The sequence below is a fragment of the Phyllostomus hastatus genome, unplaced genomic scaffold (genome assembly GCF_019186645.2).
Source record: "Phyllostomus hastatus isolate PE091 unplaced genomic scaffold, TTU_PhHast_1.1 phas_scaffold_142, whole genome shotgun sequence".
In the NCBI taxonomy this organism is placed as follows: domain Eukaryota; kingdom Metazoa; phylum Chordata; class Mammalia; order Chiroptera; family Phyllostomidae; genus Phyllostomus; species Phyllostomus hastatus.
Genome location: NW_025334010.1, coordinates 249,295 through 276,814, shown reverse-complemented (window position 1 = coordinate 276,814; position 27,520 = coordinate 249,295). Strand labels below are relative to the sequence as shown.

Here is a 27,520-nt window from a genome sequence, read left to right as displayed (position 1 = left end):
TCCCTCCGTGGGATCCACGGAGCTTGGAAAGTATGCAGACGGGGCACGTGCATAGACGTGCATCTTGTGTGCCTGGTGCTGTGTCCCATTCTCCAACATCTCAGCAAATTCAGCCTTCACAGTAATTCTAAGAGCTATTATCTTCCCCATTTTACAGATGAGAAGACACGAAAGAAGAATAAACTTGTCCAAAGTTATTAAAGTCAATCATGATGAGAGCTGGGAAGTCTTAGCCATTGAACCTCTCAGTTGTGAAAACTCTGCTTTGGGAAGTCTCTTCCTAGTCAGAATCTTCTTTGATCTAAACTCTTGTAACTGTCCCTCGCTGCTTGACCCCTGTTCCGTGACTGCCTGGGGCTGTTATTCTCCAAACTCTCCGCCATCCGATTTCCCCCTTTGAAGACAGTGGCCTCTGCTGTCTGTCCATTTCTGGTTATATAATCAGCTGCCTTCTGCAGTGGTTCAGGTATCAAAATCAAGGTTGGGACATTCATCCACCCATCGTGGCCCTCTCAGATGTGTCCATCCGCTGGCGATTCACTTCGAAGATCAGTTGATTTCAGTGACAGCTGCTAAGAAGTGACCTCCCCATGAACCCCAGGATAAGCCTTTAAAAAACATCTTCATTGCATTTTTTCCATTATCATTTAGTCCCCCTCTACAGCCCTTTCCCCCCACAATCACCACACTGTTGTCCATGTCCATGAGTCCTCTTTCCTTTTTGCTCAATGCCTCCACCCCCTAACCTCTGCCTGTCCCCCAGCTGTCACACTGCCCTCTGTCTGTGAGTCTGTCCCCATTGTCCTCGTTAGTTCAGTTTGTTCATTTGATTCCACAGATGAGTGAAATCATGTGGTGTTTGTCTTTCTCTGACTGGCTTATTGCACTTAGCATAATGTTCTCTAGGTCCATCCATAGTGTCACAAAGGGAAAAATTTTGTTCTTTTGTATGGCCAAGTAGTATTCCATTGTGTAAATATCCCATAGTTGTTTTATTGGATAAAAGACGATAAACCTTGATGTCCCAGGCTTTGCTGGGGGGTTTGACCAGAAGAGGAAGAAACAGATCACTGGGACAGGTTTGGTTACATTCTAATTACTCTTTCAAAGGAAGCTATATTAAGAGTTGGGGATTACCTTTGAAAAAAAAGAATTTATGGGTTTTGAAAAAAATTTAAGTAACAAGTAAAAGGACTACTTTTAACATTTTTATGAACATGTACACTTCTTGTATAGATGCAGGAGTAGAACAAGAACATGAATTGCTGCTTAATTAAATTAGTAAGTCCATCAAACGTTATTCGATAACAGTTGAGTTGGTACTTGAATATGGCAGAAACTTCAAGGTAATACCCAAAGACAAATTTGTATGTGTACATGTTGACGCATCTCAGAAGGAGGATCTTGTCCGATATTTTTCTTGGCATATTCCCACGCTACCCATCTTCCCAATCTCAGAGGGGCACAGAGAAACATGCTGGACACAGGAAACTCCAACCCACACAGGTATCAATTCAGTGTATGCTTCCTCGAAAAAGAGTTTGTATAACGCCTCGCTCAGCCTACTGTCTTAGTCAGCTACTGCCATAATAATGCTTCGTAACAAATTGCTCAAAACTCAATGGTTACAAAAGCAGGCATTCTCCTGTCCAAAGGTCCGTGTGTTGACTGCTGTCCAGTGGATACAGGCTGTGTTCCACTGTGCTTTGGGTTGCATGTGGATGGGCTTGAATCTAGGACACAGTTTTATGCAAGTCTGCTGCGTGGGTTTGTTCAGGGACTGAGGCTGAAGGAGCAGGGGCTAAGCAAGTCATGGTTTCCCATCAAGGATCTCCTGAGTGCAAAAGTCAAGCCAAATCATGCAAGTAATTTTAAGACTCAGTTTCCATTTGCATCATGGTTAGTAATGTTCCATTGGCTAAAGTAAGTCACATGGCCAAGCCCAACCTCGATGGACCAGGAGAAGTGTTTTGTTGCTAGTGGGACGGGAAGAGTAGTGAATAGTTGCTAGATAAGAAATCCAAACCATCACACCCACTTTACTGAAAACCTCACACCCTCTCCAGGGCGGGTAAGGGTCTTGGTCCACCTGTATGGCAGCAGAAATATTGGCGCCTTATAGGAAACCAGCAGAAATCAAACATAGAAAAGAAATGCGAGGAACCCAACTAGGTTAGTCTTCTGTGTGAGGAGCATCTACAAATACTTATATCACATAAACGGTGGCCCTCATTATGCACGCCCTTGAGCATTGCAGGGCATGTCAGGCCCCGTAGCAATGTGGCAGTTTCTTATCTGTGAACTTCAAACCAGCACTTCCACTCATGTAAATGGTCATAATGCCACCCTACTTTTATGGAAAATTTTTTTCCAAAACTAATGATTTTAACATTGACCATGACCAGTTAAATTCTTTCCGGTTATGCTTCTGACTATTGCCTCTTCCCCCTCTTTTAGGCCTAACACTTATCCTTCAGAGTTTGCACCTGAGCTTGCTTGCACAGATTTAGGCTTATATACACTCTAAGGGTTTTGCCTTAAATTCACACTGTGGCTCTCCAACCCCTGGCAGACTCAGGTGAAGTCTTGTAAATCAGCTCCACGCCCACAGACGTTTATTCTCAATCTCCAGCACTAGCTGCCTAATATGCCCAGGTGAGCCTTCCATGGGGATTACAGGAGGTAGACATCCTTTGAGTGCCATCAATAGAAAAAGTCAAACTCATGGCTGAGTTTGGATACTAAGTCACCAGCAAGATGTGTTGAGTTCAAGAACTAGGTATGAAATGAAGCTATTGGCTTGGTGAGAACACTAGACTCAGCAAGAAGATATCCAGTATGAGAGTCTAGGGAAGTTTGCATAGATAGCTATTAGCTGTATCTTGTCTTCATGGAGACCAAAGACTCATACCTTTGCCTGGTCTGATGCTCTCATTCTTAAGTTAGAGCATCTGCTACAAATAACACTTACTGGTTACTGATTGTGTTGCACACAACAAAGCAAGGAGCTATTCCTTTTACTTCTTCCCATCCTCCTTCCCCTCTAAATTCAATTCTTTCATTTCCTTACCTCTACTTAAACACACACACACACACACACACACACACACACACACACACACCTTACCTAGAAAATATTGCATCCTTGTTTGTAACTTTGTGCCTCCTTTATTTTCAGATGTTGACCTTACCGTTCTGATCTTCTGTCCCTCTCCCCTTCCCAGCAACAAGACAATCAGAGGTGGTCATTTCTCAATGGGCCACACCTTCCCTGTGCTCCAGCCCTTTGCGTCTGTCTCGGCTCTACCATTCTTCATCTGGTGGACTCAGTAAATATACTCTGTATTTCACAGATAAGGATCATGTGATCTAGTGCAGAGCAGGATTTTTAGATCTAGACAGCCTGGAGTTGATTTCAATCTGGGTTCTACCAGTTACTAGTCATGTAATCTTGGGAAAGTATCTTTCTCAATCTGTACCTCCAATTTCCCCATCCATAAAACAAAATAATCATACCTCCTTTGACAGATTAGTGTAGGACTAAAGGACTAGTGTACACTTTGCATATTGTGGGCCAACAACCAATAATAGCTGTCATCCTTTGCATGTGTTTCAGAGTTTCTAAGAGCAATACAATCCTATCAGACCATCTCCGCCGCAGTAAAGGATAAGAGACGGTGAACCTGTTTTTCCACTTGTGGTTTGTCTCACATCTTGGTGGAATACAAGAAGAGGATAAGAAGTTGCTCAGACATTGGAAAATGGGGACTTTTTAAAGAGAGTTTGGGGATACCGGGGTTTTCCTCTCCCTCGCTGTGAGTAGTGTTCACCACTCACTGTCGGACAAATTAGGATGCTCCAGAGGCTAATTTGGAGAACTCGACATATCAGGAAGTAGCACATGACTTATGTCTGAACATTATAAAGACAAGAGACTCTGGCAAAGGCCCGGAGCAGGGCAAGAGATGCCTCCCAAGGGCAAGATCGCTGGGGGAGTGAGGACTTCCCGCTGTGCCTCCCCTGAGAAGCTGAGATAAAGGAGGAGAGGCCAGGGTGTCTCTGGACTGATAACCAGGCTCCACCCAGAGGCCAATGGTGTGCGTATGGGGATGGCAGGGGCGGTGAGTGGCAGAAGTGCCCCTTCTCCAGGACCAACAAACTGGGGTGGGAGGAGGCAGGAGGCCATTTCCTGGATCCCAGTCTTCAGACTCAGCGTCCAGAGCAGAACCAAGAAGGATCTGGGGAGCCAAAGAAAAGGATAGACAGACGGACACATAGGCAGAAGGCAAGTCCTCTGGGGAAAACCATTTCTTTTTGAAGTCAGAGGCCTGGGCTGAGGAGCGGGGGTGGCTGCTGTGTGAGAAGGCCCCATCCCCACGGGAGGGGTGGGGCGTGAGAGGCTTGGTGGGTATAAGGGAGAAGGGACAGGAGGTGACAGTGCCTAGTGGTGCATTCAGGGCACAGGTTCATTCTGCAGCCCGTCTGGGGTCGCTTCCCTGGGAGGAAAATACGTGGTGGTGGAGTGGGTGGGTCAAGGTGTCAAAAGGAGCCGATCTAACTTTCTTTAGTGTACGCCCCAAGTCCTGAACCAGTGTCGCTCTCCTTCTGCTCACTCGGCTCTGGAGGGTGGGGACACACGCGGAGAGAACCACGGGGACCCAGCTGGGAGAGCAGAATGGGGACTCTGTGGAGCCAGGAGGTAAGTGATGTCCTTGACCTGTGCTGGGGGGGTGTATGATACCCTTCCAGCTCCGGCATCCAGCCCCTCGCTGCCTGCTTGAGCCTTCACGCAGGGCAGGCGGCGTCCCTTGTCTGAGCACCTCCCAGGGGCTGCACACGTCTGTGTTTAGGGAGAATGAGGAGAATGACCTCCGAACAAGGGGGCCCTAGCACTAACTTCTTCATTCTCTCCCCTTTACCCTGTCCCCTTCCCTTCGCCCACCCTGCTGTCCCAACCCCCTCCCTCTTGTGTTTCTCACTCCCTGGCTCCCTGCGTGCACAGAGGCCCCCAGAAGAGGAGCAGCCCACGGAACAACGGAGCAGATGGTGGGCCCCAGCCAGGCGGCTGCTAACAGCTGTCCTGCTTTTAGGCCTGTTCCTTGGTTCTTCTGTGGTTTTGTACTACATCTTCTGGAGCTGTGGGCCTCGTAAGCAGGATCCTGGAACCCCTAAACCCATCAGCCCTCTCTCAGTCATGGGCCCCACCCATCCATCACCTGAGGCTCCGTGTAGCCCAACTTAATCCACCACTCATCCTGCCCCTCCCACCTACCCCCTCCTAGGTCCTTTCCCCCTGACTTCCTCCCCCAGAAACTGGCAAGATCATTTCCTTCTCACCAGGGTCTCTCCTTGGTCCTCACCCAGCATTCCTTTGCCCAGCCCCTTGGGGGAGCCCTCGCCTCTCTCTTCTTTCCCAGCTCTGAGCTTTTCCCCACAGGCCCCTGCAAGACGCCCGCTTGCTGGCGTCTCCTGAAATACTACCAGGCCTCCGGGAACACCAGTGTGCCCCCTTGCACCGACTTCTTCAGTTATGCCTGTGCAGAGGCCGAAGGAGCCAATACTTCTTTTCAGGCCCTTGCTGAGGAGAACAAGAGCCGACTTCAGAGGATACTGGGTAAGTAAGGAGTGCCGGGCCAAGATTCTCTGTGCAAATGCGTGACTCCGAGCCTGGAGCCATCACGGCTCCCACACCTGTGTGGGTGTCGCACAGCTGGTCTGCACCACCCCCAGTGGGCTCCCAGGTTTGTTGCTCTCTTGCTGTACCTTTTGCCCCAGGCACCTCCTCTCATCTGTGTCTTCTGGTCCCTCACTTGTCTTGGCTTAATCCCCATCATCCTCTTTCCTTTCCGTTCATGATGACACTGCTCTCTCCACATTCTCCGTGTTATCAAGCTCCATCTTCTTTGTTGTGTCCCTTACATTCTCCATTTCTGTCCTGTGCATGGTACCTTCCCCGCCAGCATCTCCCCAGAGCTTTTGCACTTGAATTCCTTTCTCCATCACTCTCAACCTCTAGCCTTCAAACTCTTCTTGATCTTCAGGAAATGGGATCATGGGGAGGGACAATGGGAGATGAAGGTGGAAAGAAGAAGGTGGCAGAGTTGGGAAACCAGTGACACAGCAGACTGTCTATGGCTGTGTTAAGAGAATGAATATAGATCTGCTCGAAGAGCAGAGCCAAATTAAAAACCCTGGGGGTAAAGAAGAGTCCTGGAGATAGTGATGGTGGAGAAAAGACCTGAAAGGGAAGTAATGAGGGGGGAACTGAGGCCCCCTGGGGGTTGGAAATGGGCCCCAGAAAGCTGGTGGATGGTGGCGAGGATTTGGGAATACAAACTTTTAAGAGTGCCATGTATTGCCCACGTAAAGGAACCTGGACAGTGTGTTGGCAATGCCAGCTGAAATTTGGGAGAAATAAATGGCTCCCTCTCCCCTCCTTGGGATGCAGAAAGAGTAGAAGTAGGCTCGCCCTTGGTGGGGGCCGTGTTTTGAACTAAGGCACAGAGATGAAAAGGAACAATAGGCTTAGGACAAATTCTGCTGCCCACCGTGGAGTGAAGAGCTATCAGGGGGCGGAGGGAGAGGTGCTGGATGTTAGAGGGTGGTGATCCCAGTGGGTATGCGTTTGGGTTGTTGTCATGTGTCTGTTCATTCTGGGCGGAACCAAAGAGTGAGGAGTCTGGACTAGGGGAGCCCATCCTGTTTCCCCCCTTTGGTAACCCTTTCCTTCTGAACTTTTCTCCCTTCGGTCCCTCTGGGTTCTCTAATTCTCCTGTTCGTCTCCATCCTGCCTTCCATTTCTACCCTTCCTCCTTTAGCCATATCCCACTTGTTCTTCGCTCTTCCTTTTCTTCCCTGTCTTTTCCTCCTTATTTTATTTCTCACCCTCCCTTTATTTTCCTCATTGTCTTCTCTGCACTCTGTTCCCTGCTTTGACCCTTCCATGTAGGTGTTCCCATCCAAATTGGACAGTCTTCCGTATTCCCAAATTTCCTCACCTCTCTATTCCTTCCCTCCTTTCCCTTTTCCCTCCAGTCTTTCCTTTCCTCCCTATAAGTTCTCTGTCTCACACCTTCTCTGCTTGTCTCTAGGGGGGCCCCACTCCTGTCATTAACCACGTTTCTTTTCTAGATGACCCCCAGTCATGGCCCCCAGGGTCTGGGGAGGAGAAAGCCTTCCAGTTCTACCGCTCCTGCCTGGACACAAATGCCATCGAGGCTGCAGGGGCTGGTCCCCTCAGACAGGTGATTGAGGAGGTGAGACACGGGGCATGACTTCTCTGGACACATGTTATATAAGACCAATGTATGCTCAGGGTTGCCATTTTATTTTCTAGAGGGTTGGTCTCTTTCCTAGGGATGCCCAAGATGTAGGAAGGAGGTGGAAATGGCAGTGCCCTGTGGAAGTATTAGGACCTTGGGTGAGGCTGGAGAAAGACAGATAGAGGTGGAGCTCTGGAGCGATCAAAGGAATCGAGAGTAGAAGTCAGGAAATAACACCTGTCTGAGGAAGGGGGGGCAGGTGCCAGAGGAGGCCAGTATGCTGAAGCCTTTTCTCTCTTCTTCCCAGCTTGGAGGCTGGCCAGTCTCCAGTAACTGGACTTCCTTAGATTTCAACCGAACTCTGAGACTTCTGATGAGTCAGTATGATCACTTCCCCTTCTTCAGAGCTTATCTGGGACCTCATCCCACCTCTTCGCACTCGCCTATCATCCAGGTGAGGGATGTCCTGGTAAAAACGCAGGGGAGACCTGGGCCTGCCTGGAATTCTAGACTATCATCTCTTAGGGGAAGGGGGAGACGGGATAAATGTGCGATGGGAAAAGACCTATCTTTAGGGCAAATTATTTATGTGAGAGTCAGGGACACTAGGCAAGATTAGGGGGAAAAGTAGCAAGGCTGGTCCTAGGAAAACAGAAGTGGTTTTGGTCTTCCTTGCTTATCAGATTACCCCAGAGCCTCTTAACTCCTATCTCCCACATCACCCCTTTCTTATTTACTTTATTCTCTTCTGAGGGGCTTTCTCAATCAAGAGCTAATTATGCCATTATCTCTGTGTAAATGCCTTCAATCACCAGATCATCAGGAGGTAGTTCTTAATTGTTTTAGCTAAGCCTTGCCAGTCTTTTCACAGTCTGATTCCTACAGACTTCTGCATCTCCTGCCACCTCTCCTTCTGCTCCTTGAACTCCAAGGCATGCTCACTCACAGCCCCTCAGTCCTTCCAATACATGACTCCCTTGGCCTGCAACACTACTCCCCAGTCTCCTACACTCAGCCTGGAAAACTTACCTATTTTCCAAATTTTGGCTTACATTGTTGTCTCTTCTAGGAATTCTTCACTGATACCCTTGCAAGACTTAGGGAACGCCACTCCCCCCTTCCCCATGCTCTCAGCATTTAACACTGTATTGAAGACCATAAGCCTCTTAAGAACAAGTCCACTCATTCACCTTTGTTCCTCAGCACAAGGCCAGGCAGCTAGAGGCCCAGACCAGGTGTCTGTTGAGCAAATCAACAAATAAAAACACTGGGGGCATTGGTATTGTGGTAGGCAATGTGACGCTATGTATTTGGCTCCATTCTCAAAAATTTCACAGATTTGTAAGAGGATAAATATATAAGAAGTATGAGGTGTCCTAGACTTCAGTTCCAAAGGGGGTGCCCAGATTAATGGCCTTTGGGAATCAGTTAAGGTCTGAAATGGTTAAGGAAAGGCTCAGAGAGGGGAGAATGGGAGCTGAGCCCTGAAGCATGGTTGGTTCACACAGGTAAAGGTGAAGCTGAAGGGCAAGGAAAGGGCAGCAGGGGAAAGTCCTGAGCTAAGGGAAGACCCTGGGATGGTCTGATTCCTCTGTGGGTTCAGTGAGGAGGCAGGTCTAGTGAATAGGGGTTAAGGAGGGTATGCAGTTGGACGTAGAAGGAAGCCTGAAGACATAAGGTTGGACTAGTTATTCCATATCTAAGGAGCCAGACTAATATGATAACTGTTGACAATAGGAAAAAAAAAAAAAGATCTTTCAAATACAATGGTTGTGTACTGAGCTTCAGCAGAGTCAGCAGTTTGGGAGGTCAACCTGGAAGTGCTGAGAAATTGAACAATTTTGAGGCTATGAACTAAGATGCTTGCAGGAGAAATGGAAAGGAAAGGTCAGGATGGCCCAGAGGCTTAGGTGACTTTATTCTTGTGCTCATGGTCCAGTGCGATTGGTGACAGATTGACTGTACAAAAGAAAGGCAGATAAATAAAAAAATGACCCTCCTCCAGCCCCAGTTTTGATTTGGTGTGAATGGGAGGAGGGTGGTCACTAGCAACTTGAGACCAGGTCGCCTCTGGGGAGAATGGGCAGAGAGAATGGACTACAGAGGGCCCAGCCCAGTGAGGGGGTGGGGCAGAGAAGAGCGGGAACAGGCAGTGAGGCGGGAGTCAGACCAGCATGCGTGAGCCACATAGGACAGGAGAGCAGCCAGTTTCTAGAGGAATGGCTCATCTCAGATTCTAAAGTTTCTGAACTCAGAGAATAAGGAATGAGGAGACAGCACTGGGAACCTCCTAGAGATAATATCAGAGATGGCTATGGAGATACTCACGGGTCCTGCACAGGTTCTGAGGAAGGTGAGGAAGCTGAAGCAGTGATACAGACAATGTAGTTTTTAGTTTGGACATAACATGTGACAAAGTATGGGGGGGTTCTGCCCACAGAGCCTCCCCGCCTCCCTGCCAGGCCCTCATGGATGAGAATAAGTCTGTGAAGACACGATCTGCTTTGGGAGGAAAGGTAGCCAATCTCTCAAAGGAGAAGGACCAGGAACCTGTTCCTCAATGGGCTTTTACTGTGTTTAATTTGCATAGGAATACAGGGTGTACACGTAAAGCTCATCAATCATTGTCAGGCAGAAATGATTAAACAATAGGTAACATTCAGAGAACTCTGAGAGCTTATTCTGAGTCAGGGTCAGATAGTTTAAGGGCCATAAAACTTTGGGGAACAAACTCACTTCCTGCTTAGACCCTTATCATTTAAATTGAGGGTATTAGCAAAGTAGGTTTTATAGCATTTTATGCATATTTTCTTAGGCCTGATCGCCCCAGGGAACCTACCCTTTTCAGAACAGGGCTGCACCCACCTCCAGAATTGTTTCTAGCTTAAGGCATTGTTTCTGGTTTAATTCAGGCAGGGGAAGTAAGGCAGCCAAGAGATTAGGAGACTTCTTGCAGACAGAATAAGGACTCAAGCTATGTCAAAGCCAAGGGGCGAGGGTCCATCACCCCCTTTCTTTATAGCCCCCCAAGTCCTTCCCTGAGGGCCCCTTCGAGACCATGCCTGTCTTAGGTCGTCCCTTTTTTGAGGAATCTTACCCATCATTGGCTAACCAGTCATCCCCCCACCCCCACCCCGGGCCAAGCAGGGTGAAGTGAAAGGGGGCAGAGGCGGGGCCCCTACAAGGAAGATAAGCTTTGTCTCTTAAGTGGCATATGGTCCCGAGGTCTTTTTACTCAGCCTTAGCCAGGAGGGGTTACAGTTTCTGAAACCAGGCAGGGCGGCTCCCAACAACAGAGGAGTCAGGTGAAAGTTTTTTCAAAGTAGGGACAGGAATAGAGCTCAAGCTGGTGGGGGTGGATATTGAAGTGGGAAAAGGGAAAGTGTGGGAGAAACAATCTTCAGAATAGAGTCAAAGACACGCCTGTGCCAGAACTAAGGTGAGGCCAGGCACGTGAGCAAGCTACTTGGCTGCAAGATTTAGGAGGGTACCCAAGGTTCAGTAGTCAAGATAAACCATATTTTAATGAATAGGTTTTAAAAATCAAAGTCAGTGCAACAATCCATGATGAACAAAATATCACATTTCTGTTCATCACAGATTATTTGAAAAAAGGTAATTTTGTTTTTCAAAATGAATTAAAATGCTATTGTAGACTTCTTTGAAAACATCTATAATTTTTCAAAAAAGCAGATCAAAAGTACACTGAGGATTTTGGGGGGAACCTCCCCCCCAGCATGATGACCAAAGCTTTGCTGTTTTAATCAGTATGGATTCTTAGCATTCATTCTGATTTTTAAAAATATCAATTAGGATATTAGTTATTTTGATACTCAGCTTTTAGTACCTCTTAAATATTGCACCTGGAGCGGCATCTCACCCTTACATCCAGATCTGGCCCTCACCCAGAAGTGGTCCCCCTCAGGACATGAACTATTAGGTTTCTCTTGCTAAGCACCCCCAAAACTGGTTGAAATGCCCACCTTCTCTCCCCAGTTCCTTGTCTGGACTCCTTCCTTCCATGCCCCTTGCCCCCAGCCCCTTCCTTTCTTTGGACTCTCGCTCCTTCTCTGCCTGCGCCGTCTTCATTCCATTTCCTGAGGCCATCTTGCATGGCGCAGGCCCCATGCCCCCACACCCGCCCTCTCCTTCCTCCACACGACCCACTTCTGTCCAGTCTCTCTTGTGTCCAGATAGACCAGCCAGAGTTTGACGTTCCCCTCAAGCAAAAGCAGGAACAAAAGATCTACGCCCAGGTAAGATGGATGGTGGACAAAGGGCTCGACCTGGGATGCAAGGAGAAAGGCGGGGTCTCTGGTGGCTGTGACTGAGGTTACCCGTCCCCTAGATCGTGCGGGAGTACCTGACTTACCTGAACGAGCTGGGGTCCTTGCTGGGAGGAGACCCCATCCAAGTGCAACAGCATGCCTCCGTGTCCATCTCCATCACCTCGCGGCTGTTCCAGTTCCTGAGGCCCCTGGAACAGCAGCAGGCACGGGAGAAGCTCTTCCAGATTGTCACCATAGAGCAGCTGCAGGTGACTTGCACTGGGGACTGGAGGAGCATGGGCATGAAGGTCTCTCTCCCACACTTTCTTCACCTCCTTACCTTCTTCCTCCACATTCCCTCAATTCTTTTCCATCCCTGACCACCCCTTCCCTGCTTCCCCTCAAATCCGGGAGACAGGAAGATCCTTCTCCTTTCCCCCCTCCTCCTCCCCGTTCCCCTCAGCCTCTGTGTCCTTCTTCTAAGGAAATGGCCCCGGCCATTGACTGGTTGTCCTGCCTGCAAGCAACATTCACACAGATGTCCCTGAGCCCCTCCCAGGCCGTCGTGGTCCATGACCTGGATTATTTGAAAAACATGTCGCAACTGGTGGAAGAACAGCTGTCAAACCACAGGTTGGCACCAGGAGGGGTTGGGGAGGTCCAGAGGCATCAGGGGTACAGACGACTTTGGAGAATGCAGGCCGGGAAGGGCCTCCCAGGAGGATGGGAGAGACTCGGACACATGGGCCACAGAACGGGTTGGGTGGACAGCCACAAAGGGAATGGAGGAAGGCTGGGAGGCTTGGGGGTCACGGGGAAGGGAAAACGTGAATGAAAGGAGGGATACAGGGGTCTGGGAAGACACCAGATTTGCCGGGAGTAGAACCCAGCCTGTGAAGAGCCTATGAGCTATAGGAGGTGCTGGAAGGCCCGTCATGGGGACAGCTCGGCCAGGTATGTCTTGTCAGCCACCGCTGGGCACAGGCGGGAGTAGGAGGCAGCGAGACGAGCAGATGAAGGAAGTGAAGGCTGGGCCGCTCTGCGGGGGGAAAGCTGAGGGAGAGGCCATTTCCCGGGCGTGATGAGAGGACCCCGGAGACCTTGTGAGAACGGTCAGGAAGTCAAGGAAGGTGGGCACATGAGGGGGAGACTGTGTGTGGGGCTCTCCGCCATCCCTGATGTCTGTGTGGCCACCACCGGAAGGGGCTTCTGCCCAGGGGCTTGGGCCCTTCTTCATAGAAACTCGGTGGCAGCAACATCTAGAAGTGCTTCTTGATGGAAGCAGACAAGCGTTCGTGTGGGCGTGAGCAGGTTCAGGTGAGGGCACGGGGCCAACCTGCTCATCGAATTGCCAGCAGGTCGCAGAAAGCTCCCTGACCTCAGCTTTGTTGTGCTTGGAAGACACATCCCAAGATGAGCCGAGGTTTATTGCTTGTGGAAGTAGATGAATCAGTTTTGCTAACTCAACGCCCAGCCTTTGTCTAGTCCAGATCCTTCTCTCCCTGGGACTTGAGAAGTCTGATACTTCACCTAGTTCTTTTTCTTTTTTGTATCAGTCCCATCCCACACTGAGAAATGCTCTCCTTCACTTTTTCACAGTCAAACAGTTGTTAAATACAGAGGAGCAGGGGCTTCTCCCCAGAGTGCAGGGGACCTAGGCAAGGGGAGGCTTTGCTTTAGGGATCCCCAGAGCACCGGGGTGCAAGTGTGGGTCTCTTTCTCCTCCGCAGTGACTTCCTGCAGAGCCACATGATCTTCGGGCTGGTGGGGAGCCTTTCCCCAGCACTGAACAGTTCGTTCCGGGAGGCACGCCGATTGCTGAACTGGAAACTCCAGGAGCTGATGGGACGGCCACCTCCGGTGAGGAGAGGAGGGGAGGAACCGTCTCGCACTGGGGGCTAGAGGAGCACCTGTCATTGTGAGGGTGCATTTGGCCCTGTTGCTCTCAGGTAGTGGACATGAGGGCAGGTGCCTCTCGACGTCTGGGCTTTCCATGAAAGCACACAGGTTGGGCATGCGACGCTGACCTTGAGAACCCAGGTACAAGGCTCCAGACCTTTTAGGCACACACTTGGCTATGTCTACGGCCCTGTGCTGAGTATGGAAGTTTAAATATAGAACTCTGAAATCATCGAGAGGTACTTTTCCTGTGTCAAGACCCTTAAGCTATTTGCTTCGCTCTCCTGAGCTGTGTGATTGGAGGACGGGATGAGAGACAGATGTAGCAAGCAGCAGCTTTTCCTCTCTCTGGGTGATTCCGGTGTTTGGTGCTCAAGTTCTTCACCAAGAATCCATCTCCAACATCCAGTGGCATCGGCCGGGCCTCGCTAGGGGGTGCGTGGTACAGATCTCAGTACACCTGAGGGGGGCGCTGTAGAGCAAGTGCACTCCACCTACCAAAGTCTACCGTGTTAGGGAAGACTAGAGACACTCCTCCACAGAAGATGGTGAAGTCCTGAGGTAGACACACCCAAACGCAAGTGGGGGCATCTCATGTGTTAGAGACACCCCAACTTTAGTGAAGGTCTCAGTTTCGTCTTGAAAATCACTGTGTTTTTTTAGTAGTTTATGAACCATTTTTCTGCCTTGGCGAAGCTCACTGCTTTGGCACCCTGAAACATTTATGGGATTCAGAGAGGGGCTAGGTGTGCATGGGGCCTGGAGTTTACTTATTGCTCATTAAGGATTTATCATGTGCTAGACATTTCTCTAAGCCCTTTAGATAGATGAGCTGCTCCAGTCCTCACAGCTTTCCCACGAGGTAGGCACATCATTGTGTCCCAGTTTTATAAACAGGGATGTCCAGGCACACATGTTACAGAACCTGGCCAAGGTAGAATGCCTAGGAAGTTGGAAGAGCTAGGATTTGAACTCTGACAGTCTGGCTCCAGAGCCTGCGTGCTTAATCACTGTGCTTAAAACAACAACAACAACAACAACAACAACAACAACAACAACAACAACAAAAACACTCCTCCTTAGGACTCTCACTCATGTGGGCAAGGCCCCAAGAGGATTCCTTCTGCTCAGACTTTCTCTTGACTCCGATGAAGAAGAGCAGAGTCCTCACTCCTCTTAGTTGGGGCGTTGGGGTTGCTACAAAATCCCTGGCAATGAACGGCTTCCTGTAAATCCCAGAGCCGTGGCCTGATGACATTTTTTGACTGAGGGGAAAGAGCACCAATGCTGAAACTGACAGTCGAACTTAGGAGACTTACAAATTGCTAAAGCTGCCATCCTTTACACACACACACACACACACACACACACACACACATAATGCATTGATTAGGATATAGCGCTACCAGTAAACAGCTGTGTGACTCTGGGGAAGGCACATCACCTCTCTGAAACAACGGTACCAAATATAACGTAGTGATAATAGCTGATATACATTGTGTAGCTTACCCTTTTCATTGCATGCAACTTTTAGCATAAATGATTTTATTTAATCCTCCCAGAAACACACTGAGGGCCTCAGAGACAACAAGTAACTTTCACAAGACCACACAGCTCAGAAATGAAGGAACAGACACCAGAACAACTCGTCTGGCTCATGAGGCCATGTTGTCGACCATGTACTCTGCAGGATTAAGAAATACGTGGGTGGCACAGAAAACGGGTCGGCAAGTTCTGTAAAGGTCAAGATAGTAAAATTTTTAGCTTGGTCTAATGGTCTGTGTTGCAACCACTCAACTCTGTCCTTGTAACACAAAAGCAGGCGTACAACAAATAAATGAAAGGGCATAGGTACATTCCAAGGAAACTTTGGTTTAGACAACAGATACTCTTGAAATTCCCAAGAGGGAGAGGTCTGGGTGGGTTTGACGGACCCGTAGGCTCTCTGCACAAGAGGTAGGATGGAAGCAAGGTCTAGAGAGTTGAAGATTTCTGGCAAAGAAAGGGCTATTGTCTCCCTGGGTCAAAGCAGGGGACTGGCTGGCTAAATCGTGGTGCACTATGGGAAGTCCTCCTGGTGACTCTGGCTGAGAAGAGTGGCTTTCTGCCAAGGGAGCATGCGCAGAGGTTTGACGATCAGCAGGGAGGCAGCGCAACTGGACCAGAGGGTGCAGACAGGATTGTAATAGGGAGGAGTTCAGAGTGGGAAGCTGGGGAGCATACAGGGCCTGGTAGGTCACTGTAGGGACTTTGGCATATTATAAAAGAATGTGATTTGGAAGTGAGGGACAAGATTACCTGACAGATGTGTGCTGTGAGAAGGAGAGTGAAGTTGGGGACACTACCAAGGTTCCGGCCTTAATTTGACCAGAATTTGTGGGGGGGTTTTTAAAGATTTTATTTGCTTATTTTTAGAGAGGGAAGGGAGGGAGAAAGAGAGAGAGAGAGAGAGAGAGAAACATCAATGTGCGGTTGCTGGGGGCCGTGGCCCACAACCCAGGCATGTGCCCTGACTGGGAATTGAACCTGCAATGCTTTGGTTTGCAGCCCATGCTCAATCCATTGAGCTATGCCAGCCAGGGAAGAATTTGTGGTGTTATTCAATGGCTATTAAGTTAAGAATTCTAACCATGTTCTTTTGAATGCATTCTACTTAGTAGTGGCCTTATACAAAAAGACTGCTAAGTCTCATTATATGACCATATTTTGTTGATGAATTTTGAAGATCCAGTCAATAAAAATGGCTATTAAGCCAGGTCTTATTAAATTTGGAAAGCTGAGTTTTGGGGAATAAAAGTAGGGCTTCACATTTGTACCTGTGAAATATGAGCTATTTATATTTAGCCCAGTGGCCCAAATTATTCAGGTAACTTCAATTTTTTTTTGTCAGTCATCCATTATATTACCTTTCCTTTTCCACCTTAGATCATTTGCAGTTTTATAGTGTATCTTCATCTACAGTCTAGACTACTATTAAGATTCTTTTTTTTTAGATTTTATTTATTTATTTATAGAGAGGGAAGGGAGGGAAGGAGAGAGAGAGAGAGAGAGAGAGAGAGAGAGAGAGAGAGAGAGAGAGAAACATCAATGTGCGGTGCGGTTGCTGGGGGTCATGGTCTGCAACCCAGGCATGTACCCTGACTGGGAATCGAACCTACGACACTTTGGTTTGCAGCCCGCACTCAATCCACTGAGCTACGCCAGCCAGGGCTACTATTAAGATTCTGAAGAGGGAAGAGTGTTGGGTCAAGCCAGGCCTGTAGATTTATCTATTCATTATGTAGCACATGCTTCCTGAGCACCTACTAGACCCCAGACACTTCTCTAGGCACCACAGACTGCAGTGAACAAAATAGACAACAAACTCTGCCCTCAGACACTTATATTCTAATGGATGAAGAAAGGCAGTAAACTAACTAAATAAAATATCTTAGGTGGTAATGCATGTTATGGAGAAATAAGACAGGAAAAGGAGAGAGGGCGTGTTAGGTGGGGAGCATCTTACAATTTTCCATAGTCCTGGCCAGGGAAGCTCATACCATCTTGGAGTCATTCATCTTTGAGGTTTTGTTGTGGCTCAGCCCGCTGAGCATCCACTCAAATCACACTATCATCCAACATAGACTTCTCCATCTAATTCACAAGGATTTAATTTGTGGTTTTATGAGATGTCTTCTTGAAATCAAAATCATGCCAGTGGGGTGATAGTTCAGAATTTACGGAGTACTTTCCATGTATTGTTTCATCTCTTCTTTTAAACAGCTCTGTAAGGAAGTTGGACCAGGTATTGGGTCCACTCACTTTTGTAGCCAGTGTGTCTGAAGTGCTGAGGTTTAAGTTAAAAAGCGGCATTCGGTAAATGCTGAATTCTCTGTGCGGAGGTGGTATTGAGGTGGTCCGAGAGGGTGGATCTGACCTATCACTGTGTCTTGTTGGCCTTGGAAGCTTTTTATAAACTTTTCATTAATCACCAAGCTTCAAAAATGAGGAGATGGCACACCAAGAATTGCATTTTTATCCTTTGTTGTTGCAAACGTGACGTGATGCTTGGGCATAGCTGGGCCAGCCTCTGCCCGGGCAAAAACTTGCAGCATCTCAGTTTGGACTGGGCATGCTCTCTTCCAGTTGCCATCGTCTCTCCACATCCTGTGCTTCTGATGTTGGTCAGCTCCTCTCAGTTATGTCACCTCATGGCCCCTGTTTGACTTTGTGACTCCTGGTTGGTGGTATGTCCTAGTGTGGTGAACCTATTAACCAGAGAAATCGCTATTACTTTGACCTTATTTGTCCCCAGGGATCCTAGATGGGCCCTCAGTCATTGCATGTAATTTTCCGAGTGTTTAAGAAATAGTCAGTTTAATGATTCCCAGAGTGGCACGGGGGTGAGCCTGAGGCAGCACCTTTACTCCCTGCAACCAGTTCAAGGCCTGCCATGGCCCAGGCCATGGGGACCAGTGTGGAGCAGGCGAAGGCGGTTGGAGAAAGGGGCAGGCAGCAGCGAAAGGGATCAGGGGACACCTCCAGGACCAGGAGGTGTGGAAAGGGCAGATGCTATTTCCTGCTGTACCCGGTGTCACCTCAAAGCCAAGCTTGTTGCAGGCAGGCCGGTGGGGAATGGACACCGAGGGAGGCCCCCAGTCATTACTGTCAGACCCAGGTTTCCTTTCCACTTGTGTTTGCATTTCACATTTGCGCTCCAGAGCTGCAACTACTGCACTAAAGAAAGTATCTCATTCCCTTCTCACCAGGTCCTGAACGGGTCTCATGGGGAGGGGACAAGAACACACAGTGTGAGCGACTGAGTCTGGAGCCACCTGCAAAATGATAAATGTCCTAATAGGCAGGCCCTGGACTCCCTTCTTCATGAGGGCACTGCTGGCCTTCTCCTTCTGGTCCCTCTTCTGTGGGGCCCTGGGAACTCTCTCTCCAGTCTTCAGGAAGCAGAGCTTAGAGTCCCTCTCCTGAGAGGGGCTCTAAGGGGAGTAAATCAGTTACAGGAATGAAGTCTTGTGACTTCACTACTTAGCCCAAATTAGCATAGTAGCTGGTTTTCCTCAGTCCCAGCCCAGTCATTCCTGGGCCAGCTCTCTTATTCCCACCCTGGCCCCTAAAATCAATTTTTCAGCCTGCTCTTACCGTCTCTGGGCCTGCCCCTTGGCCAACTCTCCAAGCCAGCCAGGCCCACCGCCGAAACCTCCCCAGCAGCTCTCTTTTTCTTATTCTTTTTGTCCTGCTGTGAAAAAACACCCCAGCTGCCAGAGGCCTCTTGGGTTTTTATCCTACCATCTCCCCACCTTTGAGGTTGAAGATGTCTCCCGTCTCATCCTATTTCTTCTTCGTTCCATCCGGCTCTGGCTGTAAGCGTCTTAGCTCTCTGAATTCACGTCTCCAGTCTTTTCTTCAGTCCTCTCCTCCTGCCAAAGTGCAGGATGGCATCTGCACCCCAATTTCACTCTGATGACTTGCTTCTTTATAAGACCTATGATCCCCGATAAGCATTTGGAGAGTGGGAGAGGGCAGTGGAAGAGCGAGAGGAGTTCTCTTCTCTAATTTGCATTTTAAGCAAAGAAGCACGGGAAGGGGAGACATGGCTGGGCTCCCGGCGCGGTGCCTGCGGTGGGTGGGAGTGAAGTGGCCAGGGAACACGCGAGGATCGGCACCGAGTCCTCTCCTTCCCCGGAGTGTTTCCATTCTCCATAAGGAAGCCTCCCAGAGGCCTTGCTTTCACATTCAGTAGGCTATAAATAAGGATGACTTGCCCAGTCCAGGCTCAGGAGACTAATCCTGGAAAAGTAAGCCTCTTTGTCGCTGAGCAGCACTGAACCCACGTGTGCCCCACAGAACAGATAACTGAGTCAAGTGAGACAAACCCAGGATGTCCAGAAAAGAGAGCAACCTCTGGGGGGAGGACTAGAAAAGGTGGGCCTGGGAAACAGATGCGGAAGACCCTTGATGGAAACCGCTCATCCCGCGTTGTCTCCACAGCCTGCCTACGATCGAAAGATGCAGTGCGTGGAGGAGACCGGAGCCTTCTTCGAGCCGGCCCTGGCAGCCTTGTTTGTTCGTGAGGCCTTCGGCCCGAGCACCCAGAGTGCTGTATGTGAGAGCTCTTCCCCAGCCCCCGTCCCTGCACCCCTCCCCACCTAACCCGTCGTCTCCTAATTCTGTTGGCTTTGCCCTTCTTGATGGTGATGCGTTTAAGGAGTCAGGCGGTCACGCAGACAGAACCCAAAGAAGGACACGCTACGTCCCCAGAGTCTGCAGAGTTTGGCCACGGGGCACAAAGGGTACACAACATGCACCAACTTGGACAGGTCACCCAGCTTTCCTGCTCTTGTGTTTCCTCAACCATAAAATGAGAAAACTGAACTCGATGACCTGCAGGGCTACTCCCTGTTTACGATCTTTAAAAAATGCAGGGAACGACCTGAGGATGGGATGATACGATCTTAAGAAGTGAAAATAAATAACTACTGAATACATTTTGAGTGCCTTCCATGTGCCTGGCACTCTTGTCAGCACGTTGCTCGAACTACTTTCATCCTAGCATCATCCTAATTTTATCAAGAGAGAACTAAAGCACAGAGAGGCTAAGTATCAGGCTCCTGATGTTGTCATCCACTCTCCTCCATCGAGAGAAGATACACACTAGATGGTAGGTGGCTGGGGAAGCGATGACTCTACAGGCAGGTTGTAAAGCCAGGGAGACGTCAACTTGTTGGGATGCGGAAGCACCCAGGAAGATGGAGAGAGGAAGAGCACGCCTTAAGAAGGAGGGTTATGAGGACAAGGGTCCCGGTGAGCAGGGACGAATGATGGTCCTCATCCTCCCTCTGCTTTCTGCGTGGATGGCCTGGCTGAGAGTAAGGACCAGGTCTCCGCACCTCAGCAAGCTGCTATCTCCCCACAGAAAGAAACTGTCTCCCCTGTTGACCCTCAGGAGTGACCGGCTCTTCCCACCTTCCCTTTCTGTCTCCACAGATCTTTCTACCCTGGGTTTTTGGCCACCTAGGAAACACCACTTTCTGCTCTCTCTTTCTGAGATTGTCCACCTTCTCTGGCAGCTCCTCAGGGCCAAGGCTGCTTCCCAGAGGCCTAGTGGGCAGGACCCAGGACCAAGGCTGACGCTCATCCTGTTCCTCTGTCCCTGCCCCCTCACACCCACAGGCCATGGACTTATTCACTACCATCAAGCATGCCCTTGTTACCCGCCTCCAAAGCCTTCCCTGGATGGATGAGGAGACCCGGAAGGAGGCCCAGGACAGGGTGAGCCAGGAGAAGGAGTTGAGTGCAACTGAGTATTGGACCAGAAGATCCCCGTGGCTGGAGGAGGGTGCAAAAGGCACAAGGGGACACAGAAAGTTTAAACACCAGCATGCGGCATGCACACCCTAGTGACAATATAAAAGGCAGGGACAGGGCAGTGAGCAGGAGAAATGCCCTGTGACAGACAGGGGACGCTGGGTTGCTTCTACCTCGTGTCTCTCCCTAGGTGACCCAGCTGCAGGTAGAGATGGGGGCCCCTGGCTGGGCCATGACGCCAGCACTTGCCAGCCAGAAATACAGTGAGGTGGGTCCCTGCCCCTGGCCGCCCCGCCTTTGTCCTCAACGTCCTCGCCACCCCTCCACCTGCTGATCTCCTGGAGTGGCAGACCATCCGCTCTCCCTGGGTGGTCCAAGAGAACCCCCTCCTGGCCCCTTGCCCACCAGGCCTCATGGGCAAACAGCCACACTGTGGGTCTTGCCAGCAAAAGAAGGGAACCTTTTCAGGTCACGATGTGTGTGTGCACACATACATGTGTGCATTCCCCTGACCCACCTGAGCGTGTGCATCTGTGTGCGGACCGTGAGGCCTGTCCAGCCCTCTGGTGGTGCGGTGGTATCATGCTAGTTTCCACTGTATGGGGGATGTCCCCGTGTCATGGCGTATCTTGCTGGGTTCCAGTGCATCCAGCGGGCCATGTGGGTGTGCATGTACACTCGTCGCCTCTTGCCTCTTCCCAGGTGCACCTCGGACCCAACTTCCTGCAGTCCTTCCTGAGTGGCATTCAATCCCGTCGAGCCAGAATCATCCAGAGCTTCTTGGAGCCTTTCCCCCACCACAGGTATGAGAGCAAAGGAGACACAGATACCGAATCCCGGAGAAGCCCGCCCATGATTAGCAAGAGAATGAGCCAGCGCCCAGGGAGACAGGAACAGTGAAAGTAGCTGGGTTACTGCCTGTGTCTCGGGGAGAGGCAAGAAAAGATGGAGCTGGTGTTCCTGTGTGCTCTTCCCACAGGTGGCAGGTGTCTCCCTGGGGGGTCAAGGCCTATTACTCAGTATCTGACCACGTGGTGGTCTTCCCCGCCGGACTCCTACAACCACCGTTCTTTCACCCCGCCTACCCGAGGTACAGGCCATTCCATGAGGGAGGGCAGGACATGTCCTAAGAGAGATGGGCAGATGTTATGATGGATGGGACTTGTGGCTGGAGGACTGGGGTTAAAATTGTCACAGGGTTCTGGGGGTAAGACCCGCCCTGTCTCCTTAGGGCTGTGAACTTTGGCGCTGCCGGTAGTATCATGGCCCGTGAGCTGTTGAACATCTTCGACCAGCTCTGTGGGTAACAGTGGGCCGTTGGGAGGCGGGGCCACGGGGAACACGGGCCTAGGGGAGGAGAAGGGGAGGGTGTGCGAGGGCTCCGGGTTGGGCAGTCCTGAGCCTTCGCAGTACCTCTGGGGCCGGCCTGGTCTGTGGCGCCCCCGCGCCCTCAGCCCCACACCAGGCCTCACCGCTTTCTCCCCGGGCCCCGTTTCCAACAGTATTCTCTGGGAACTGCCTGGCTTGTGACACGTACACCCTAGAGAGGGAGCTGCAGTGCCTGGAGAGAGGCTACGCTGCCTTTCCCTCACCCGGTGGAACTTCCTTGGGTGGCTTCCACTCGCCTCTGGAGAGCGCCGCCGACGTGGGGGCGCTGGCCATCGCCCTGCAGGTGACTCATCCCCCAAGGGCCAGGGTCTCCTTTTATCGGGAGGACAGACACCCTGCCCCCTACTTTTCCTTCTTCCATCCTCATGCAAGCACAGCTGCAAAGCTTTCTGCCCTTCACATCCCCCTGAAGAGTCGCCACCTGGGAAACCCGCCTCCTACCGAACAGATCCCTCTTTTCTAGGAGATCCATGGGTTTTCCTGACAAGTCCATTTTCTCCTGTCTCAGACCAATGTGTCCGTGCAAAACTTGGGAAAGGGGGCCGTGAACGGGTTTTGGGCATTGCGTGCAGGGCACCAGGTCTGGAGCCTGAGGGTTCCTCCCTATCCCGCCGCCATATCTAGGCATACGACAAGAGGCTATTATGGCGCCGTGGGGAGGCCACCCTGCCCGACCTGGACCTCACCCCCCAGCAACTGTTCTTCCGGAGCTATGCCCAGGTAGGCAGTCACCATGTCCCCCACGGCTTGCTCTGTGTCAGATGAATTCCCTCTCCGTAATGCTTAAAGAATCTCTTCCTCCTCAGGCACCTGCGACATGTGCCTACCACCATCCTTTCTCACATGGCCCCTGGGGCCTATCCTTCCATATTGCTACAGATTCTCCTGCCGAATTTAGAATCCCCTTCAAACAGCACCTGCAATAACACTACTCCCAAATCCCTCCCTGAGAGGAGCGTGACGTTTTTCCCCTTGCATTTCTTCCCTGGAAATACAAACCCCTTAAAAAATGAGCCTTAACAGGCTGTCTATATACTATGTATCTCCTCAAAGACCTCACCCCTAGGTGTGGTCTGCACCTGGTACAATCCAAGCACCATGTACTAGGTACTCCCTCAACAGATGCTGCCCCCAACTCCTCAGTATGCTTAAACTCCCACTTACAGAATTCTCCCAGTAGACCCCACCCCTCGGTCACTTATAAATGGTCTGATTCCACAGGCCAGGCTCTGTCCCAGATGCCTAGGGCCAGGTTAAATCACCTACAGCTGGGAGATACTCTTCCTTTCTCCACGTGGCCCTCGGTCATTCGCATCCGTAGTCTTGTCTTTGTCGGCTGTCCCTACTTACCACCTCATTGCCAGGTCCTGCCTACTGACTCTTATCTTCCCTGTTATTCTCCTTCCCCGCTGTGGACCTTCCTTCTTTCCCAGGTGATGTGTAGGGAGCTCAGCACGCAGGATTCCCAGGACACTCAGAGCCCACCCACCCTCCGGGTCCATGGGCCTCTGAGCAACACTCTAGACTTTACCAGACACTTCCACTGTCCACAAGGTGCCCCCCTGAACCCCTCCCACCGCTGCCAGCTCTGGTAACCCGGCTCCCAGAGAGAACTCAGTACGGATGTGTCAGTGCCTCCTCCATGGAATCAGGGTGATGTCTCCCCTTCCCTTCTTCTCCAAAAATAAAATCTGGAACTTGGTTTCTGCCTGCGTCGTAATGACTCTTTCCCGCTTTACTCTGTGCCCCAAAGTCATAAAAGGGAAGAGGAGAAACTTCCGAGCAGAGCCGCACGGGCACGAGAAAGGAGAGAACCAATCACGGGTGGACTGGTAGGTCTAATGCTCAGTGACCCAGACGTTGGGCGGTTAAACAGACCAGTTAGAGATGGGAGGGCTTTGATTAAGTCTCACAAATCTGCGCCTGACTGTTTCGCTGGGTTTTATTGCTTTTATTGTAGCTGCCTCCTCCCCCTAATCTGCGGCGCGGAACAAGGCCAAGGGAGGGGCGACCGAGAGGAGGGCACAGGTCTGGTGTCTCCGGCCCTGGAAGACGGAGCTCAGGGCAGGGGGAGGCGAGGAGGGCAGGAAGCCGCGTGTACGTCTCCCTGGGGAGTAGTGACCTGGAGCCCAGGGGACCGAGGGTCAGTATGCTATCATGAAGCTGAGGTAGCTATCCAGGTCCTCACCCAGGGCCCAGAAAACCATCCCATCCTCAATGTCCCTCATAAAAAAACCATGGCACTGGCCAGGTTCAAGCACAAGGCTAGGTCGAATAGGTGTTCGCAAACTGCGGCGCCCTCCACTGCCTTGTCGTCCTCTTGCTGGGCCATGTCCACCTTCTGCCAACTCTCGCCCACTGAGGAGGCCACGAAGTACTCTTCGTACTGCTCTCGATTCTGGTCTGCGACAGGAGCAAGGGGAAGATGCTGAAATACTGATCCTAACCTGCCCCTTGGAAGGGGAAGAAGTGAGAATACCGGAGCAGTTAGGGCCCGGGGCTTTTAACTCAGTTGCCCGCATCCTTATCCTTGACCAGAGAGGTGACGTTCTGTCTGGAGGTGTGCCTTCTGGTCTGTGTGCAACCACAGCTCCAACTCCAGAGCGCGCACACTCCTCTTCCAACTCACACCGCCTCTTCCGAAGCATTTCGTCATTCGGGAGTGGGGGCCCATCTTAGGGAAAGACGGAGAACCAGAGGCCCTGTTCCCAGACAGGTGCATCTGTGCTCCTCCACGTGAAAGCCCCATGCAGTTCCCACTGCCCTGAGCGGGGCCCCACGTGCGGGCCTTTCCCATGCCCCCCTCGCACGGCAATAATAGGGGATCGGGGTACTCTCCCACAACCTGAACCTCTCTCAGATTTCGCTCTAACCTGATAAGTAATCTGAGACCGACTACAAACAGTTCTGGTCCCTAGACTCCAAATGGTGTGCCCCTTTTCTACTCACCTGCAGAGGGTATTTGCTCTTCCTGACTCCTCTCGTTGGGGCCTGGGCTCTCTCTTTGCGGCTCCGCCCCCTTCACTTGCAGCAGCAGGAGGAGGGTTGCCAGAAACGCTGCCCTGAGGAGCTGGGAGCCCAGGGAAGGCATGGGCCTGCCCATTCACTGCCTGCGGCCTTCCTGCTCCCCGGTGCCCAGCAGGCTACCTGCCACCTCCCTCCCCTGTCCCTGTCCCGGCCCTTACCCCTTCCCAGCACTGTTTTCTTCCCTTCCCTTCCATAGGACTTTGACCTCATGAGCTCTGTTACATCACAGCCACGGGCTGACTCACTCCAGTTCACTAGAGAGTTCCATCACTGGGCAAGAGAGTGGAGAGTGGCTGGCAGGGAACGACAGGACCTTTGAGGATGACCGTAGTGGCTCATCCTGGGGAGAGCAACACCAGTGACTTAAGAGTTCGTGATTTGCTTTCACATCCATCACATCCTTCCAGCAAGCAGGTCTCGAAGCAATGGTGTCGGCACACCCATTAGATAGATGAGGATACCGAGGTTCACAAAGCAAATGACTCACCCGCTCGTGATCACACAGACGACAACGAGCCGCTCAAGATGCCGATGAACTCGGTTGATTCTAAATGTCACAGCTCCCCACTCTCCCAGGCAGCCTTTCTCTGAGGAAAGGGGCTGGCCTGGGAGGAAGCCCAGACAACACAGGGAAATGAGAACTGGCAAGTGCTGGGCTGTGCATGGAACTCAGGTCCCCTGAAAATGAGAGAGGAGGAGGGGCAAGCAGTGGAAGGTGGGAGAAGGGCCCATTCATGTGCTGTGTGTGTGTGTGTGTGTGTGTGTGTGTGTGTGTGTCTGTCTGTGAGAGAGAGAGGGAGGGGGAGAGAGAGAGTCAGGACAGAGACAGAGACAGACAGGAGGGTGCCCTGGGCCCAAGGGGAACCCACGCTCTCCTTCCTCCTCCATCCTGGCCTCTGTCCTTCGTACTGATAGACTGGAACAGCCTCTTCCCTCATTGTACATCCTCGTGTTCTCTTAGACACGGAGGAGACATGGTCAGGGGCTCATTCACTGAACTTCTTACGTTGGTAGAAGGAGGCGGTAGAGTCTTCAGAGAAGAAGCGCGGCGGCAGAGGGGCAAGGAGCCCTGAGTAACAGGTCTGGAGAAACCCGCCTCAGTGGCCCACTGCCCCCCTGCCCGTGGCCCCGGTGAGCACACACCCACCTGCTGGCAGTCCCTGGCTGTGGCTAACTACCACCTGCTTCTCGGGACAGAGAGGACGGTTAAGGATGAGGCAGGGTGCGGCTGGGGAGACAGGATGGAGGCCTGCCCTGAACACCAGGAACAGATACAGGCCCTGCGGCCCAGGAGGGTCGCAAGGACAAGGACAGGTAGGAGGAGATGTTAGACACACTCGATTTGTCCCAACGAGCTCACTGCACATTCCAGCCGCACGAACCACCCAACACAGGGGCAGGAACATGCGCAGAAGCATGCACCCTTTCTGGGAGGGGGCATGGCATGTGATATTTCTTCCCACAGGTCTTAACTCGTGTTGCCTATCTCATACACTTCCTGGTGATCCAAGCCAGGTGGCGGGAGGTGGGGCTGGGGGGTAGGACAGGAGGTCACTTAATGGTGGGAGAGGAAAGATTCAAGTAAGCAGGCAACCTTGCTCACCCCTACTTTGGACTCATTGACCTACAGGTCCAGGGAATGATGCTTGGGTGGAAAAAAAATCCTCAAATGTCCTCCTGGCTATTTGGGGGGAGGAGCCTATTTGTTCCCAGAGGAAAGAAAAGCCATCTCCAGCTGGGCGAGCTTAAAGGGGGCAGGTGGCTGGGGGTGGGGAGCATCTTGTGGGTGCAGGAGGGAGTGGAAAGAACTGCTTCTACTGACCACCATCAATTCTGTTGCCCCCCCGCCAGCCTGCCCCACTCCCCGTGCTGAAAAGGAAATATCCTTGAAGGAACCAAGAAGCCTTTTAATTTTTTTTTTATTACAGAAGTATTTAAGAAGTGTGACAAACAAAAAAGGCTAATAGTTCCACCATCCAGCATCACTATTAGTGTTTTCAAGTACAGCATTCACATCCTCCCCCTGTGTGGCCGCCGGCGTGTGGGTGGGAGCGCATTTCCTATAAATTAAAACCCAGTCATCACCCGTGTTCTTCCTCCTCACCCCATCAGAGTAAGAGGCTGGCTGCTTTGGTACCAAGGAACTCTGGGACCTGACATTGCTCCTGACCAGTTGGCACCTGGCAGGCATTACTGAGTCACACTGGACTTTGAGGCATTGTCATGGGGCCAGGAATCTGCTCCCTGAGGGAGAGAGGCTGGGGGGAAGGGGTGGGTCCTTGTCCCTAGGAAGCCAGGAAAGCAGCAGAAGCAGGAGAGGAGACAAAGGCCAGGCAGGGCAGTGGTGTGGAATGTGACAGAGGTGAAGGAGTG

General features: G+C 51.1%; 2 protein-coding genes across 2 annotated transcripts; one reads left to right on the top strand and one right to left on the bottom strand.

Moving 5' to 3' along the window:
- Positions 1-4,613: 4,613 nt before the first annotated feature.
- On the top strand, positions 4,614-23,715 carry KEL (Kell metallo-endopeptidase (Kell blood group)). The gene is made up of 18 exons (XM_045857590.1): positions 4,614-4,699; positions 5,003-5,147; positions 5,438-5,614; positions 7,132-7,256; positions 7,570-7,716; positions 11,456-11,518; positions 11,611-11,799; positions 12,015-12,163; positions 13,261-13,390; positions 19,415-19,525; positions 20,597-20,695; positions 20,922-20,999; positions 21,434-21,534; positions 21,711-21,821; positions 21,963-22,030; positions 22,234-22,403; positions 22,745-22,840; positions 23,554-23,715. The coding sequence occupies exons 1-18, from the start codon at positions 4,676-4,678 to the stop codon at positions 23,713-23,715; spliced, it is 2,145 nt and encodes a 714-aa protein (XP_045713546.1). The 5' UTR covers positions 4,614-4,675.
- Positions 23,716-24,043: 328 nt separating this feature from the next.
- On the bottom strand, positions 24,044-25,321 carry LLCFC1 (LLLL and CFNLAS motif containing 1). The gene is made up of 2 exons (XM_045857592.1): positions 25,070-25,321; positions 24,044-24,523 (listed from the first exon to the last, which is right to left on the bottom strand). The coding sequence occupies exons 1-2, from the start codon at positions 25,221-25,223 to the stop codon at positions 24,345-24,347; spliced, it is 333 nt and encodes a 110-aa protein (XP_045713548.1). The 5' UTR covers positions 25,224-25,321; the 3' UTR covers positions 24,044-24,344.
- Positions 25,322-27,520: the final 2,199 nt, after the last annotated feature.

Excerpts from the sequence above, each read along its gene's own strand:
- KEL (XM_045857590.1), top strand. The coding sequence starts at position 4,676 with ATGGGGACTCTGTGGAGCCAGGAG. Across the intron at positions 7,257-7,569 it reads TCAGACAGGTGATTGAGGAG|CTTGGAGGCTGGCCAGTCTC; the intron begins GTGAGACACGGG and ends TCTTCTTCCCAG. Across the intron at positions 12,164-13,260 it reads GAACAGCTGTCAAACCACAG|TGACTTCCTGCAGAGCCACA; the intron begins GTTGGCACCAGG and ends TCTCCTCCGCAG.
- LLCFC1 (XM_045857592.1), bottom strand. The coding sequence starts at position 25,223 with ATGGGCAGGCCCATGCCTTCCCTGGGCTCCCAGCTCCTCAGGGCAGCG. Across the intron at positions 24,524-25,069 it reads AGAGCAAATACCCTCTGCAG|ACCAGAATCGAGAGCAGTAC; the intron begins GTGAGTAGAAAA and ends CTCCTGTCGCAG.